Genomic DNA, 12600 nt, shown 5'->3' with positions numbered 1-12600 from the left:
ACTCCACAATGCTTGCTGCAGAAATCATCAACTAAAAAGTTGAAAGACACCAAATCTAATCCATCATCTTATGCGGACAAGGAGAGAAAAATGAGGGAAAAAAAAATGCAAATTTATCTAAATATTTACATCACTTTTCATTGATCTAAATTAACTGTACAATCTTCTATCTTTGTACAACCTCCGTACAACACTGTACATTATATGTTTACAGGAGGTACAATATACAAACCGAAACCAGTAGCTTTACGGTATAAAGTGGTTTCTGGGTTTCTTCTAGTTCTAGACAGTAACACTAAACCCTCAGCATTGCGCAGGGTGAGTGCATATTTACAGTGACAGTGTTTCTTAATTCCTGTATGCTTCTTTTGACTTGAAACACCTGATAATTTGTTTGTTATATACAGTTTTTACTTCCAAGAATATAAAGAGAAACTAAGAGTAGGATCTAATCAATTTAAAACTCTGGAAACTTCGAGCTTTAAATAAGTTCCCAAAGAGATACCCCATTGTTCTCCCTTGAGGGGGATTTGGTGGAGGGCTTGAGTTACATTTCACCTGCAGTACAGTCTGGCCAATCTGTCTGCGGATTGAATCAATAATCATGGAGTCAACAGGGTTTCCTGTCACGTCTGTGACATAGAAAGTGTCTATAGCTTTCCCACCTTTAGTTGAAATTTCTGCTCGTTTGATACACAAACTGTTCTCCCTGAATATCCGGGTGATATCTGAGAGAAGTCCCACCCGGTCATCTGTACACAGCTGTAGTTCCAACCCCTGCATGGTAATTGGCAAAGCAAGATGTATTAGTATATAATATCGTTGTGAACATGAAGTTTCTCATCGGTTAAAAGTTCACGGCACCTCAGATGCCCGTCTTTCAATGGCTGCTTCAAGACATTGTACAACACGTTCTCGCTCAGCTTCAGAACTTATAGGAAGCCCATCAACATGTCGAATATAAAATTCCTACAAAAACATACATTTCCTGTTTAGATGGGAATGAAAAGATAATTCTAAACACACATATCCCCAACCCAAAGTATAAAGACTGCAAACAAATTTCTGCCTGATCGATTCAGAAAATTTCACCCAACACCCCACAAGAGAGAGAGAGAGAGAGAGAGAGAAATCAGCTAAAGGTTTAAAATTTAAATAGTCATCAGTGTGTCAAATTCAGCTGAGCTTTGCAGACTTGGTAAACCAGAACCATTTCATTAGGCAATATCTTTAATGGTCAAGATAATGCCTCACTGTATCTATAATGGTCAACTTGTTTTGGTCAATAATTATACCCTCAGAAACTTTTATAGGAATTTATCTTACCTGATAAGCTTCCATCCTCCCCGTATTGACCATCCCATGGAAAACCACATACTGCATGTCTGTTAAAGTACAGATGATGTCAAATAACAACTTGGGTCGATCTTTTGACTTCATGGTAATGATAGTGTAATCCTTCTGACTGCAATCCAATGCAGTTACATGCGGTCTTGAGCCCTTATCCTCAACTCTTCTTAGTTCTGCTCTTTCAACCCTTTCATAATCCCTGTCAGCAAACATAATCTGATGCAACCTTCTATCTCTACTTGTAACTCCAGGGGTTGCAAGTGTCATTTTAGCAGCCTTCAAGTCACTGTTTCCTTTGAGAACATTGCAAAGCAATTCCTTAATTGCAGCGAGACGGTTTGGATCTTCAATTGCACAACCAGTGGAATCATCTGTGACATGAACTACAGCTGCAGCTCTAGCATTGTGTGTCCATATCTCGGCATTTACCACATTACAGTGAAGGTCTGCTAGAACCGCACACACTTCAGACAATAAACCAGGTCTGTCAGTACCACTGAGCTCAATTGAGGTGTGCTCTTCTGAGGGCATCACACCAACAGAGTCTCTCATACAGGGTACAAAGCTGGCATTGCTTTCAAGTCTCTGCAAAATTGAGAAGATTTTGAGAAGTCAAATGAAAAATGACAAGCTTTTCCCATAAGTCAATATATTTTGGTCCAAGGAAAGACTAAGTTTATAGGTGACACAGAAACATGATTTTGAAATAGTGTTCCTAGCACAAAACTGAAAGTTATAGCATAAATCAGATGATAAATATGAAAAGTGTGACAGGCAACCTTAGAAATATTAAGCATTACTAATTTGGGTGCTGTGTAAGGAAATTCTCTTATTCTAAACTTCAGATTGTTAGCAAATATTAACTGATTACTTCTGTCACTTGTCATCAGAAATTTCAGCTTGGAAGGTGAAAAACTTTAATTTGTAATACAGTCAGTCCCAAGCCTGATTTGAGGAAAGGGTTAGGCTTACTTAGTTCACATGTGTTAATGTCTTTCAGAAAAAGAATACAGCCATATATAGGGCTGGGTGTTGAAAACACATTCATGTCCCAAGAATTTTTAATTAAGAACCAATAGACAAACAATCCCCTCGACTGAGCCTAACGTAACTGTTTGGCTTAATTGAACTATGATTTTCATCTTCAGGAAAAGAACATAAAATTTATTTTCTACTATTTTCCTCTAACATTGAGTACTTACCATTTGAATATAACTGATAATGTCCTTGTCTCTAATTTTCTTCCCATTTAGATCAATCACGTTAAACACTGAAAAGAGAAAATTAGGTAAAAGCCTTAGCACAAAAGAAAGAAAGAAGAACAGAAACAGGGGAAGAAATAGAAAAAACAAAAAAGGAAGCTCATATATTCTTAAAAAAATATTCTTGACATGGGAAGTTGACAAAAACCTTACCATCCATGAACCATACCCCATCAGATGAGATATAAGCTTTTTTTATTATAAGGTTCACATCTGTAAGCACTTGGACAACGTCCAGAAGAAGTCCATGTTTGTTGACACTATCAACCTAAATAAAAAATTTAAATAAATTAAGTGTCGACGTGAAAACAAATAAAAAAGATATATCCAAATACTTGTTCAACCGAATTCTTTAAAGCCAATATATAATTTCATATTACATGATTGCCTTCAACAAATACATATGATAAGCAAAGCGAAAAAATCAGAAGGTTGCAGCCTCACCTGGATAACAGTGGCATCCTCGCAAACATCGTTATCAATGACCACTCTGCAAGAACAAGAAGTAAATCAGATAAAGCTTCTCGCTCCGCATACACACTTCAAAGAAGAGGACAATCACATGGGCCATACCAAGAAGTTTCCTCCAGAGGGGAGGTTCCAAATAAACTTTTATATGCCATATAAACTCCAAAATCGAACTCTTGGCTTTACTTTGTGATGCCTAGAACTTCCAAGTCAAAACTAAATTAAATCTACGGATAAAAACTATCCAATACATGTTTATTTTCTTAATCAAAGAACGAGAAGACTCAATTGGGGAGGGAATAAATCAGGAGACTAATAATTGTCAGGAAAATTTAACGAGATGTAAAAGGAAAACACAGATGAAGTGCTATTTCCTACTGTTACGTTCTCATCAAACGAAAAACGTATCCTAACCAAACGGTGCAAATCAAAAACTTCAGAGAAGAAGAAAACAGCATATAAAAGGATGATTGAAGCCAAAGCAAACAATTCATAGACCCTTTACAAGTTTACAGCAACTACCAAATTACCAATGGATATCAAACATAACGCAACATATAATCTCAACCGACATGTTTGAAAAAAAAAAAAAAAAAAAAAAAAAAACCCAGAAACCCGAAAGGACTATAATTTACCAAAGAACGAAAAAAACCCAGAAGATTTAGAAAAATACCGGGGTGGGTTCATCCTCCTGACGAACTTAGCATACTCATCATCCATTTTTTTGTTTCCAAATCTATCGGAAATCTCGAAGCAACCCAATATCTCAAAATAGAACGATTTTAAGAATAATTGACAATCTTATACTTCACAACACATACGTTTTGAGAAAGATACTATACAATGATGCCTCCTCCAACATTCAAGGAAATACGAGAGAGAGAGAGGGAGAGTGTGTGTGTTAAGAAGAGGACCCAAAGGTTCTAAAAAAAGTAAAGAGGTAGGGGCCGACGGGCCGTAGGGCCTAAAATCCATTTTAGAAAGAACACCGTAAGCACTACTTTCGTGACGTGTTCAGTTGGGATTGGGTGGACAGACGGTTAATTTAACCCCGCGGTCGATTTGCCATGTGGGCTCGTCACTCGTGAGGGAGGTCTGGGATTTAGGCGTTTTTCTTTTTTACATTTTACATTTATTTTTATGATGAAAGTGAAAGCGGGTCCGTCCGTACAATGAGGACGGGGTTTCCAATGCCACGTGGCGTGGCACGTGTTGACTACAATTTTGGCCGCAGATTTGCCGCTGATTCTGGCGGCAATTCCAGCGTGACTCACTGGCTTTCTGCCCATGTAAATCAAATGCCTAGTACTCATCCTCAACTAAATATTTGATGAAGTAAAAATTAACATTTAAATTTTTGGTTGAATACAAAAATTGCCTATAAATTTTATAATAAATTTTAATTTGATTTATTAACTATAAAAAGTATTAATTTGGTCTACAGACTTTTTAAGTTATACCAAAATTGTACAAACGTTAACTTTCATCGTAAAATTTAACGAAAATTAATCATGTGCACAACAAGTGACTATATTTTCAGAGGCATTTCAGTTCGTTCATTACATTTTCATGTGACCAATTTTATTCATTTTCAAATGAAAGTTAACGTTTGTATTATTTTGGTACAACTTAAAAAGTTCATGGACCAAATTGACATTTTTTATAATTAGTAGATCAAATTAAAAATCAGTATAAAATTTATGGACCATTTTTTTATTTAACCCTAAACTTTGGTTTCATTCAATCCAATTCAATTTTTAGTTGTTCTTTGGAGCACTACTCCAAAAATGTTACACATTTGAAGATCATATTTTCAAAATTAAACAAAAAACTAAGGGTGCATTTCATATTTTTTTTCAAATTTATGCGATGGTTACAAATGAAATAAGAAAAATAATGTTTGATAAAATATCAAACGCTTCTTAATGTCTTTAAAGATTTCAAATTTTTATTAATTTTTCAAATTGTCTGATCAAAAGTGACACAAAAGCTCAAATGCTCGGCAAAAATTGCATCTAAATACTAAAAGTGAAGTACTTTTATTTTTTAAATATAAACAACTTTGTGTATATACTTTTTGATTTAAATTCAAGTGAGATTGACCTTCCGTTATATTATATCTTGATAAAATATAGTTCTTTGGAAAAGAATTGCCATGAATTTTTCAATTGAATATGTTAGAATGTAGGATTTGGGTCGAGCGACAAATTAATTAATGGAGGCCAAAGTACGTACGTGGGTCAGGCAGGCTAAGAGATAAATGAAATGTAATTTGGGTACAAATGGGTCCAAAATTGCAACAAATTAAGATTATATACCTTATCTTTACATTGAGATGGATGTGAGGGGAAGTCGATAAAACATGAGAGTGATAAAGAAGCCACAAACGTGGAGTATCCCAGACAACAAAATGCGGAAACGGTTAGATAAAAACAAAAACTTATGGATCGATATATACATATATGTATTCATTAATTAATTAGTATGTACCCGGTGAAGACTTAAAACTCAAACCTTCACTCTAATCTTGCTAATTACACTAATTTTTTCTGTCAACTGTAACACTTGCGAGTTTAACGGTAGCAGATTGGCTGCTGCAGCATAAAGGGTTCAAAGGTATATACAAATAAATAATTATACATAGGCCAAATTAATTAAGGTCATAGTTAGTAAATTTGCGTATTATACTGAAAAAACGTGTATTTTTTCAAAAGATACAAAAAATGCATATTTTTTAATCCTAACATATAATACACATATTTTTCAATTATACGCATATTAATTCCGTATTAATTAAAAGCGTATTATTTCCATATTATCATATAATATTATTCCATATTTTTCCCGTATTATTCATGTTTTTTGAAAATATATATATATATTATATCCAAATTTTGCACTGTACTTTTAGAGCAAATATTATGAATAGTTACGTACATATTGTATACATATTTTTGCTGTCCCAAATATTACTAACTATGATTAAAGCTAAGTTTGGAAAAATCATTATTCTCATGAAGCACAGATGCATGCATGGAATAATAAATGGAAATGGATGCATTTCCAGTTTTTCAGGTAACTTGATTGGATTCTCTTCAACTTTAAAAGAGAATCAGATAAGGAAGATTAAGAGTTGAAATCCTCACCGGTATTCTAAATTCTAAATTCTAAATTCTAAATTGGGTTTGACACTTTGGCGGCCATTTATAACACAAGAGTTTAGGCACATATATCTTTCAGGTACGTACAAGTGTACAACAACATTATCCACATCGCATCCATCTCCAATCAACATGATCAATATGAACGCACTTAGCTTTTGCCACGGGGCTTAATCAATAAAGGAGCATAATCCAGCTAGCTAGAAATTCGATCTATTTGTAGGATCAGTACCTATTTGATCACGTGTAATGCCCATGAAATATCTGCTAAAAGGAAAAAGGTAATTAGGAATAAAACTATAAAAGCAAAAGGAGGCCTCCTTCTCATCACTCACATATTATAATATTAATTATGTTAATTGTTTTACATTTTTTTTTTCATATTTGTATCTCATTTGATGTGTTATTATTTGTATCCATAAGTGTAGCATTACTGTTATATAATATTATATGCATACCTATGTCCTTTGGGTGCACTTGGAAATAGTTGAAAGGGTGGATGGATATTACACTACATAAGAGCCGCCCAAATGGGCCCATTGCATTTGATATTGATGTCTGGTTGATGCACAATTGCACACTTGTTCTGGTGGGATAAATCAAATCTTCTGAATAAATTGATTTTCTCAAACACTGGAAGATAGAGAGAATGGACTGATGGAGATGTTTATATAATATAATAGTATACTTGCACTTTTCCAGATACTACATTAAAAAGGAGAAAAGATGTTCTACAATATATATACACATATACTGATACACAACAAAAGGTACCTTATATTAGATGGTTTTTAATTAATTGATTAAATTTACAGCTAGCTATAGCGTCAGCAGAAAGTAGTAAAAGCGTTGTCATGACGTCAATCAGTTGAACATTCCGCTAACAGTCACTTTCTTTTGCTCTACAAAACAGAAAAATCACTTTCATTTGCTAGCATGACTTGAGAATCGCCATAGCGACAGCGAGTGAAGCACTCCACCGGCTAGTAATGTAGTGACATATATGGACCCGAATTAGTTAAGTAAAAATAATGCATGGGCTTGGTCTGTTTTTACATCGAGGAATATATATATGGAGTTGGGTTGGGTTGGCATCGTTACTCGTGCGACCCATCTATATGGGTTGGGCACGTATACATGGGCTTGGTCTGTTCATAAAACACACACACACACACACACAAATTTTTTTAATAATTTGGTGCTTATATCATATATGTATCAATTATGATGATCCTCTCCTCCCCGAGCAGTGGGCATTTGCTTATATATGAAATGCAGGTCCCTCTGTTAATTATTACAAGGAAAAATTTCCTCCTTCCAATGGCAATAATGTTTTGCATGTACGGTTGGTCAAGGACGACCGTGATTACGAATCTTAATAGAAATAGCAGCTCTTTAAGAGTTGTCGTAGTCAGTGACTACGTGGCAATCGTCCCAAATCGTTGACTCTTTTCTTTTACAAGGTTGCTCCCTTGTCCTTGTGTGAGTTGTGTCCATGGATGGCCATTGTGTTCCGCAAAAACCCTATAAAACATTTAAAGTAAACATAGCAGAGCGATATGAGCCTATGACTACTTGACCACTTAGAGTTTGAGGACATGGTGCTAGCCTTATTTTATAAATACGATCCATTTCTTTTTTTATCAAAAAAAAAAAAAAACGATATTCGAAGCAAACATGGGAAAATGCTAACATGCATGTGATGCCGATGTGTTTTTGACCATTGGATACAGTGCGGTATCTACACCGTAGCCGGTCTCCCAAACATGAGTTGGATCGTACCACATACCCAAAAGGCCCAGAAAAGGCACAAATATGCATACTGCCTTACTCATAAGGCTTTGGAGGAATGAGAGAGAGCAAAGTCAAGAGACATCGATGTCAAACATTGAATGCATGTGAATACGAAAGTTGCTTGCATTTCATCAGCGATTTGACTCCTGAATGCGATGACAGTGAAAAAAAACACACATGCAGATCAAATGTTAGTGCAAATGAGCCATAGGCTAGTCTGAATCTTCTGATCAACCATAGGCTTTCACACTCATGCTAGTGCACTGTTAATTATAATAATCCCTGGTTTATGTCAATATTATAAATTAATTTCTAAAATTTTGATCATATAGGTTGCCACAATAATAGCAACGGATGACAGAATAAGGGAGAAAAAGCAGAAGCAGAAAGAGACTCCATCAAAGAAAAAAGAAAACAAGACCAGGCCACGACAAAGACTATAAACTACAAGAATGAATGAAAGGGCAATGCTGACAAAGCATAACCTAGAGCCTTAAATGTCACTTTCAAAACATAGATAAACTTCTCAGCTACTCAACATATATGTATGTAAGGTTCACCAAAATACGAACTTCAAGGATTTTGTTTAGCAAACATCTCCTATATTCTTTTTGTGACACATTTTGCCATGTAGTTATCTTGGCTCAGCTACTCAAATGCAAAAACCATAGCAACTACATGTTTTATACCTGGAAACTTTCTGCATTTTATATAAAATTATTTGCTACTTCATAAGCTCCATGCATCAATAAATACAATTTGAACCCAAAGAAACATCTTGATCATCTGTCCTATGATGAGCATATGTGAACCTCACAAAAAAGCTATTAAAACTAGATAAGGGATTGATTGAAATTGATAGATATTTACACTAGAGACAAAGACCAATCTGACACCACAAGAAGGCAATACAAGTTTCATGAGTCACCAAGTTAACCAGTTTGCCACATGGTAATGAGAATACAGATAACCGAACGGATTTGCCAAAAAAAATTTGCATTATCAGGAAAATTGAATGGAAATGTTCCAACTTTTCCCTTCTTATGTGCTGACACTTAAAAAAGGACCCTTTCCCTGATACCTGTTATAATATGCCAAAGACAATCTATTCTACTGTGTAACAAAGCTTGCTCTGCTTGATGCTTACAAGGTCTCACAAATGAGATAATGGTATGTCCATTAAGTACTAATTCTAGAGTTCTTATTTCTACTTTGTCAACCTTGATTTCTTGAGTTAGATGCACTGTCTTTCTATAGAAACGTTAAGCATGGCTCTTAAGCTATGTACTTATGAAACACCAGTTGGGACTCAGGACACAGTACATGCTACCATGTACTGTAAACTCAGATACTCTAAAAAGAAAGAAATTTGTTAAGTTTTTATAGTGCAGTTCTTTGGCAGATTCTAGTAGGTTCTGAATAGTTTAGTCAATTAGCATCTTAAAAAGTCTCCTAATTGTACTCGTGATGATGTTAGCCAATGTCCAGTGTTAGATTCAATCTGGGTAAATCAGATAGATAGCTAAATAGTGACACAAAAAATGAGAAGTTCCAATTTTGAAGGTCTGGTACAAAAGATATTAGGATTTAATATTCATCTCAAGGGATTGAAATGCACTTGGAAACTCAAGGGGGAAAAAGGGCAGCTACAAGTCTATCAGCCCATTAAAGACACTACTGTGGTGAGACCAAGGTCCTTTGATGGGGTTTAAAGGTTCTTCTATAAAATTGCAAAGATGATAAAGTCGGTTTGACTAAGTAGAAATTCCCAATTCACTGTTCTAAGACTGCCATTCTTAAGGGGATGATCATTCATTTGTGCTTTGTTCACATAAATTATTACGTGTCATAACGAACATCATATGAAAGGATGTAAAACATACAAAATTCATTTCTAATGACCTGGACATAGAGAAGTTTGTGGATGAGAATTGTTACTCGGAACAAATAGTCCCTGTACTTATCACAAAGAAGAAAAAGTAATGAGTTGCAAGTAAAGAATTCACAGAGCAAAGAAGAAATTTGATTATAAAGACAAAATGAGATTGGTCCAATGGTCCAAAGAGGCGTTCTTTGTAAGTGACATGAGAGAGCAAGCAGATTGCATGTATTAGATAGCTGATTGTAATAAGTAATTGCCCCTTTGTGCAAAACATAATGAAGATCTTAGATGATTAAGAGCCCTTAGTAGACCTAAGAAGAAATTGGATAAGTATTGACTATAGAACTGTATGTTTAAATTTCACAAACAAACTGAGCACCACTTCATCCACACCTAGTGAAGAACAAAATAAATAAAGATGCGCCTTACACTATAATCAACACACCTCTGAATTAAAGCAGAAGTCAACCCCAAACCCAAGCAATTTTTGGCTGTGAACAAATCCACCTGCACAAGTAACACTCTTAACAATTAATTCCCTGTGGCTAAAATAAAGAGTAGTGAAAAACTAAACAACAGAAGCAGAAGCACCTGTATATGGAGACTTGAGTCATGCAGTGGAGAAAAAGAAGGGGCAAAACAAATCCAGTCCCTAATGAATTCTCTCTAGTATCTCTTTCCTCACTTTTTTTTTTGTTCTTCTTTTCGAATTATACAATACAAATACCATTACCAAAAATAAACTCAGTCTCCCAACAAAATGCTACTGCTTGCATGTCCCTTCCAAACTTTATAAAATCTTAATGTGACCAAATATACTACTGTCCTGAGCCTTGAGAATCATCCTTGGCAGGAGGTTGCTGCTGGTGGTGCTGCTGCTGCTGCTGGTGCACTCTAGCCTGCCCCATCTGCTGGTAAATCTGGCTCAAGGCTTGTGAGTTCAAAACCCCAATATGACCATCCTGAGACAAGCCAAGCTCCAACCCAGGAAGTTGTTGATTACCCCCAGCACCCAAAATTGAGGTGAAACTCATAGGACCCATGTTGGTGACTGGCAAGTCAAACCCAGGAAAGCCAATCTTTTGCAGGTAATTTGAACTCTCAGAGCCCAGATTTGTTGTTGATGGAGCAGATGATGACTGGAAGCCAAAGCCACTGACAGGGGGCCATAGCCCAGCGGCCACATGGGGTCTTCCCAAATTCCCACCAACCATGGCCCAACTGGTCCTACTCCCTGACCCCCCAATACTGGACCCCCCCAATTCATCAATCTTTTGGTGCAATCCAGCTGACAGAGAAGTGCCCTGCTGTGAAACAGAGCCCCCAGCCGCTACCAAAGCCGATGCCGGTATCGTACCGGTCCCGGTGGCCGCAATTATCGACGGCTCCGCCTGCTGTAAAAGCCACTGTATGGTTTCTCCATCAGATTTGTGGCCCAATTCTCTGGTCAATTGGAAAATCCTTGCGGCGCACAGAGCAGGCATCCGTATCCTTCTTCCCCTGCCTTCAACCTTTGTGTGTCTGTCTTTGTTGGAGCTTCTCTTGGGTGCCAACTGCTTCTTGCCCTCTTCTTTGTCTGCAATCACAATCTGGAAGTCTTTGATTTCAGCAGGTTTGTTCTCACTCATGTTGGGTTGCTGCTGCTGCTGCTGCTGCTGCTGCTGTTGTTGTTGTTGTTGCTGTGGCTGTGGGAGGCTCAAGAAGCTGGGTATCTCTTGTGGCTGCTTTGAGCCCTTGGGATCCATGAACAGGGGAAAAAGAAAAAGGGGTCCTCAGTCCTCTTTGATTGAAGAAGGTGACCTGAAAAGTCCTAGACTTTCATGAGTTTTCACTGTTTTTGGCAAAGAATGAGAGACAAAAGCCATAAAAATATTAAAATCCCAACGTACCCATTGTCAAAATTTTAACTCTGGGTAGACTGGGTTTAGTTGTTTTTTACTCTTTCTTTTCTCTCTCTCTCTCTCCAAGTTGTCCTTTCCTTCTTTGTTACCGCCTTTTATACTGTAGCCGGTTTTGACTAGCCAGATATGAAAGCAACTTTAACTGCCACTTCCTTTCTTTTACCACCTCATCTGCTCATCAGACACATAAATAAAAACCCCATTTCAGGCCAAAAAATAAAATACAAACCCCATTCCCTAATTTCCCTTCCCACATTCCATGGATATCAAATCATCAATTGATGGATTCCTCATTTCCTCCTCCCTTCCCTTCATTATTATTTCTCCTGCATGCCATAATTGCAACACCAAATCCATATATGATGCCATCTCTTGTAAGGGACTCAACTGCCAAGGTGGACAATTGAGATTCTTACACCTGGCATCCTATGAATGGCTGGTGGGGTTTGCTTCTAACCCACTCTTCTCCTAGGCCAGGCCCATCCTTCAGACATGTTATGTCATTTGGCCTAAAAAACAAAAATTAATAAATAAAAACAAAAGACTAAAAGACACAGAGAGAGAGAGAGAGAGAGAAAAAAAAAAAACAGAATTATAATGGTATCAGTAACCTCAAGGATCAAGCTATGGTCTGCCCAATAAAAATGGATCAAGGTATGGAGTTTACAGACCACAAAAGATGTTGTTCTACTTGCACAGTTGCAGTTACACTTGCATTACATTATTACAATTTACATATAAAAGGAGGTAAAGTTGAGTTTTGGTTTTGATTTTGTTTGCTC

At 36.5% G+C, this 12600-nt stretch overlaps 2 protein-coding genes across 3 annotated transcripts; both read right to left on the bottom strand.

The window, feature by feature from the left end:
- Window positions 1-7: 7 nt before the first annotated feature.
- On the bottom strand, window positions 8-3983 carry ACR6 (ACT domain repeat 6). The gene is made up of 7 exons (XM_086239520.1): window positions 3754-3983; window positions 3057-3102; window positions 2766-2880; window positions 2553-2620; window positions 1327-1935; window positions 865-969; window positions 8-777 (listed from the first exon to the last, which is right to left on the bottom strand). Exons 1-7 carry the CDS (start codon window positions 3798-3800, stop codon window positions 436-438), a joined length of 1332 nt encoding a protein of 443 aa, XP_086095646.1. The 5' UTR covers window positions 3801-3983; the 3' UTR covers window positions 8-435.
- A 6240-nt stretch (window positions 3984-10223) lies between these two features.
- Window positions 10224-12081, bottom strand: TCP20 (TEOSINTE BRANCHED 1, cycloidea, PCF (TCP)-domain family protein 20). 2 transcript variants are annotated; one of them, XM_086242481.1, is made up of 3 exons: window positions 11807-12081; window positions 10509-11717; window positions 10224-10424 (listed from the first exon to the last, which is right to left on the bottom strand). In XM_086242481.1, exon 2 carries the CDS (start codon window positions 11660-11662, stop codon window positions 10736-10738), a length of 927 nt encoding a protein of 308 aa, XP_086098607.1. In that variant the 5' UTR covers window positions 11663-11717; window positions 11807-12081; the 3' UTR covers window positions 10224-10424; window positions 10509-10735. The 2 variants fall into 2 exon arrangements, with proteins under 2 accessions (XP_086098607.1, XP_086098606.1); XM_086242480.1 differs by lacking the exon at window positions 11807-12081 and having other exon boundaries at window positions 10509-11800.
- Between the last annotated feature and the right edge of the window lie 519 nt (window positions 12082-12600).

This window comes from Dryas octopetala, chromosome 4 (assembly GCF_963921425.1).
Source record: "Dryas octopetala chromosome 4, drDryOcto1.1, whole genome shotgun sequence".
Classification (NCBI taxonomy): domain Eukaryota; kingdom Viridiplantae; phylum Streptophyta; class Magnoliopsida; order Rosales; family Rosaceae; genus Dryas; species Dryas octopetala.
The sequence above is the reverse complement of the archived record's forward strand: the minus strand, read 5'-3'. Positions and strand labels throughout refer to the sequence as shown.

Coding starts and splice junctions, on each gene's coding strand:
- ACR6 (XM_086239520.1), bottom strand. CDS start 3,800: ATGGATGATGAGTATGCTAAGTTCGTCAGGAGGATGAACCCACCCCG. Junction 2,621..2,765: donor TGGGGTATGGTTCATGGATG/GTAAGGTTTTTG, acceptor TTCTCTTTTCAG/TGTTTAACGTGATTGATCTA. Junction 778..864: donor TTGAAAGACGGGCATCTGAG/GTGCCGTGAACT, acceptor ATTACCATGCAG/GGGTTGGAACTACAGCTGTG.
- TCP20 (XM_086242481.1), bottom strand. CDS start 11,662: ATGGATCCCAAGGGCTCAAAGCAGCCACAAGAGATACCCAGCTTCTTG.